The sequence below is a fragment of the Ranitomeya variabilis genome, chromosome 2, assembly GCF_051348905.1.
Source record: "Ranitomeya variabilis isolate aRanVar5 chromosome 2, aRanVar5.hap1, whole genome shotgun sequence".
Classification (NCBI taxonomy): Eukaryota; Metazoa; Chordata; class Amphibia; order Anura; family Dendrobatidae; genus Ranitomeya; species Ranitomeya variabilis.
The window spans coordinates 683838318-683843210 of record NC_135233.1 but is presented as its reverse complement, the minus strand read 5'-3'; the positions used below and the strand labels follow the sequence as shown (position 1 = coordinate 683843210).

At 37.2% G+C, this 4893-nt stretch overlaps 1 protein-coding gene across 1 annotated transcript; it reads right to left on the bottom strand.

Moving 5' to 3' along the window:
- Window positions 1-267: 267 nt before the first annotated feature.
- Window positions 268-1454, bottom strand: LOC143803917 (trace amine-associated receptor 3-like). Its single transcript, XM_077281676.1, has one exon. It carries the CDS (start codon window positions 1270-1272, stop codon window positions 268-270), a length of 1005 nt encoding a protein of 334 aa, XP_077137791.1. The 5' UTR covers window positions 1273-1454.
- Between the last annotated feature and the right edge of the window lie 3439 nt (window positions 1455-4893).

The following is a 4893-nucleotide window of genomic DNA, read 5'->3' as shown; positions in this document are numbered from 1 at the left end:
TTAAAAAAGACAATAGCTCAGAAGCTCAAAAACAGATTATTATGAAATTGATAGATACAAGAGACAACCCATGGAATTTTATGTATTTCTTACATTTTATTTTAGAGTTAAATGTTTTTATTTTAATACAAAAAAAGATCATATTACAATTCAAAACGATCACATGAGTATATACCTGATGAAGTAACATTTAGTTACTTATTCTTTTTTTTATAGCCAAAATACATAAAATCTATCACAAAAGATTAAAATTAAATAAAATTTACATTACTCATCAGGAAACAGATTTTTTTGAGACTGGGCATTAAAAATTCTACCACTAATAATATGTCTTAAAGCTTTTCGAAACCATGGATAAAGAAAGCCGTACAATATTGGATTACATGTTGAATTAATGTACGAGAACCAATTAAATGCTTCAAATACGAAAGCTGGAGTAGAGTAATTTATGAATGGATTAATTAAAAATGTAACAAACAGCGGTAACCAGCACATAAGAAACACACTCATTAAAATAGCTAATTTCTTAGCAGCTTTGTGTTCTCTCTTCTTGGAAACATTTTGCAATGTTTCACCTAAAGTTTTGTTTTCAATGATTCTGCTATGTGTTAGGGACACAAGAAAGATTTTGACATAGATTCCAACCATAATTGATGCCGGAATGAAAAAGCAAATGAAGGAAATAACCATTGACCATAATTTGTTAAATGTAATTGGACAGACATGGAAACATGTCACTAAAATGTCATATCCTTCAATGCCAGATACATGGGAATTGGACACAACCACACCAAGTGAAAATATCGTAGCAATTGACCAACACAAGAAGATAAGATGTTTAATAACTGTTCCCGTGATGCTGATGTGGTAATAAAGTGGCTTACACACTGCATAAAACCTGTCAATGGCTATGATGCAGAGGTGAAAGATGGAGATAACACTGAGAGTTAAGTCGAAGCCATAATGTATCTTACAAAATACATTTCCAAAGTGCCAACAATTTTCAACAGTTCTCACCATGCTGTATGGCATAATAAATATTCCAAGGCAAAGGTCAGTTGTGGCCAAGGAAAGTAGAATGAAATTAGTAGGGGAATGGAGCTGCACAAAATGAGAAATAGAAATAATAATTCCTAGGTTTCCAAAGATTGTAATGCTTATTGAACAAGTAAAGAACATATATAGACCCAATCGTATCCCTAGAGGGTGTCTGTTAGAACAGGGGAAAGATGAGTTTTCAAACTGTGAGCAGTTAAGAGTCGTAAAATCCATATTTCCGGAGAACAGATGCAATCACCAATGTTCACTCCATGATACGTTTCTTCCCACCATAACGTAACTGAGGATTCTTAATAAAAAAATTTAAAAAAGTAAAATGAGATGGTAAATGTAGTAAATTGATAGACATGTGGCTATTGTAAATTTTGAAATGTATTACATTAAAGATTATAATGACAAATACTAATGATATGATTTATTGACATGGTTACATACACCTTCCGAGCACAAGTGTGTGCTTCTACAAAAGATTTATTTATTTATACACAATCATGCACTCACTTTCCACTCAAATTGCAAACAGAGAATAAATCACACCCAAATTAACAATTGCTTCCCCACCTATAGAATTCAGGGCTGATAGATACCTAGCAGACACGCAAGTCTCCAGTAGTCAAAAGGTTAATGTACTCTAAGAAAGGTTTTGGATCGGTGCACACAGAGACCAAACCCATTAAATGTTTAAGCTTTAATATTAGTGTAATGATTGGAAAAATACTAAGAACATACAAAATTTGATTATATGCAAAATACTTTCAAATAATGAGAAAGTTTTCCAGACTTCCAGACTTCTAAACCAATTCTTATTTTTATACTCTTAAAGGCACTCTGTCAGCACAGAACCACTATTCAAACCAAATATAGGAGCTTGGTGCTTCATAGCGTGGCCAATCATTCAAATACACCTAACCACATGATTGGTTTCCATCTATCCATCTATCAATCTATCTCCACCCTTCTCTGGCCCTATGGAGCCAGCACAGTCAATCAAAGAGGGGGGAGTGGAGATTGAGGGAAAACAAGTAGGTGGGAAGGTGAATATAAATGGTTGGCCCCACCGTGAAGCACCGAGTGGTGGGACTTACTTTGATCAGTCATCTTGTGCTGACAGAGTCCCTTTAAGTCTCTGGTTTTCAAAGGTGTGCACATACAACAACATTTTTAAGATACTGGCTAACCCACCCAGTTTTTCAAAGCAAAGACACATCAGGACAATGGCGGCAGTGTTTTTCCTGAATTGCTTTTGTGACGTCTTGTTGGATGTCTGTCGTGGCATCTGTAACAGACATTTTATAAAAAAAAATGGTAGAAGCTTCAAGAAGAATTGGGCAACTCAGTTCTTTTAGCCACTATCTTATCAATGTGAGTTCCCTGTGTCTCTATAGGCACATTAGGTCTCTGTTAAGAAGAATTAACAATTATTTGATGTTTAATTTCTATATTAAGATCCTCATTATAAATTTGGATATCTGCAGTTATAAAGCCATACAGATGCAGAAGAGCTCTAAGTAGAGCATAGCTTACCACAGTTCCTGGTGATATCACAGGATTGTACTTTTTTATAGAATTGCAGGTAAATCTAACTTTTATATTAATGAGATGAGTTATCTTTCTCATAAGGCTAAGAAGAAACAGTACAATGATAAATATAGCTTTGCTACAGTACATCACAACTTCTGCATTTATGCATAAAGTTGATTGATCACTACGGATTTCCAATGGCACAAATGTAGGCTATTTCCTGCAAACTGTTGAGGCTGTATGACACAAGCAAGTATTTAATATTTCTATTGAAGGCAAGATGTCTATTTGCCATGAAGTGAATCTGTTATATTCTATTGTTCTTATGCAGCCATTGATAATGGTGGAGAAGACCCTGGTGGACCTATCTAGGCTTGTCCGAGATGAATCTTCCTACAAAGCATTCATCCAACAAGTTGCCATGGCTCGAGATCAAGATGAAGACCACTAAATATTGATAATAGAAATGTTGGAAACAAGAATTAGTAGGTGTCAAACATAATCTTATGCACCACCTTAGAAGAATCCTTGGTCACTATTAGGAAAGAAACAGAGCTCAGGTCAGAAATCAATGGAAAGATTTGCTGGCATAGTTGTCTAGCACCTCCAAACATCAGCAGATCATCTGCAATACCAAGTGCCCAATGTAAAGTACAATTACCTGACAGTAGCATGTAGTCTGGTTGGGTACAGTAAGCACCACAGATCTCTACACCATTATTTTATATGATAGTGTTGGATGTCAGGAGACATGTGACTGGGAAATACAAATTATTTACTTGTGATAATGACTTTTCCCCATGGACTAAAAAAGCTGATAAACAGGGAATAGAATTGCAATAACATAATTATTAGTGTGAACAACTACAATTATCAGTTAAAGTCAACTCGGGCTGTTAAACAAGCATTATATTAACCATACGATTGTCAAAAAGAAAATCTGTGTTTTAGGCTAAGTGCACATGTTGCAGAATTGCCGCGGAAATTTCCACTGCAATTCCGCATGCGATATACATTCGACAGGATTTGCGGAATTGCAGTGGAAATTTCCGCGGCAATTCTGCAACATTTGCACTTAGCCTAAAACACAGATTTTCTTTTTGACAATCGTATGGTTAATATAATGCTTGTTTAACAGCACAGTTGACTTTCACTGATAATTGTAGCTGTTCACACTAATAATTATGTTATTGCAATTCTATTCCCTGTTTATCATGTGCATTCCCGCTAAACACTAGCATTTTGCAAGCGTAATTAGCTTGCAGAATGCTAGCGTTTTCCAAACGATCTGAAGCATCGCTTGGAAAGGTGATTGACAGGTTGGTCACACTTGTCAAACATTGTGTTTGACAAGTGTGACCAACTTTTTACTATTGATGCTGCCTATGCAGCATCAATAGTAAAAAGATCTAATGTTAAAAATAATGAAAAAAATAAAAAAAATGGTTATTCTCACCTTCCGGCGTCCCGATCTCCTCAGCGGTGCACGCGGCAGCTTCCGTTCCCAGGGATGCTGTGTGCGAAGGACCTGGGATGACATCACGGTCACGTGACCGTGACATCATCGCAGGTCCTTCGCACACAGCATCCCTAGGAATGGAAGCCGCCTCGAGCACCGCTGAGAGGCGGGAGGACTCCGAGGGCCATCAGAAGGTGAGTATATCACTGTTTTTTATTTTAATTTTTTTTTTACAGTGATATGGTGCCCAGTCCATTGAGGAGAGTCTCCTCTCCTCCACCCTGGGTACCAACCGCACTTGATCCGCTTACTTCCTGCATGGTGGGCATAGCCCCATACGGGAAGTAAGCGGATCAATGCATTCCTATGTGTGCGGAATCCCCGCGATTCCGCAAATTAATGAACATGCTGCATTTTTTTCCGGAATGCGTTTCTGCTCAGGAAAAAAGCCCAGCATGTGCATACAAAATGTGGATTGCATTCTTTTCACAGGATGCTTAATGTATGCTTTTTTCGCGGTTTTATCGCATTTTTATAGCGAAAATATGCAAAAAATCCGGAACATGTGCACACAGCCTTAAAGGAAAGGTGCCGCAATTTTGTTTTTGTATTAAAAATGATTGTTTATAGAAACAATTATCTTTAATACAAAATTATTTTTTTTAACCTTAATATCTTTTTTATTATTAATAATTTTTGCAGCCACTGGGCGCCGCCATTTTGCTTTGCAGGAGTGTAAGAGTCCCAGCACGACAGTTTCTCTCTGCACTTACGGCAGCTCTGTGCATAGGACTCAGCAGTCGGGAGCCGACCTCATTATCTCCTGCTCTGATCTGGCCACGCCCCCTGGGCTG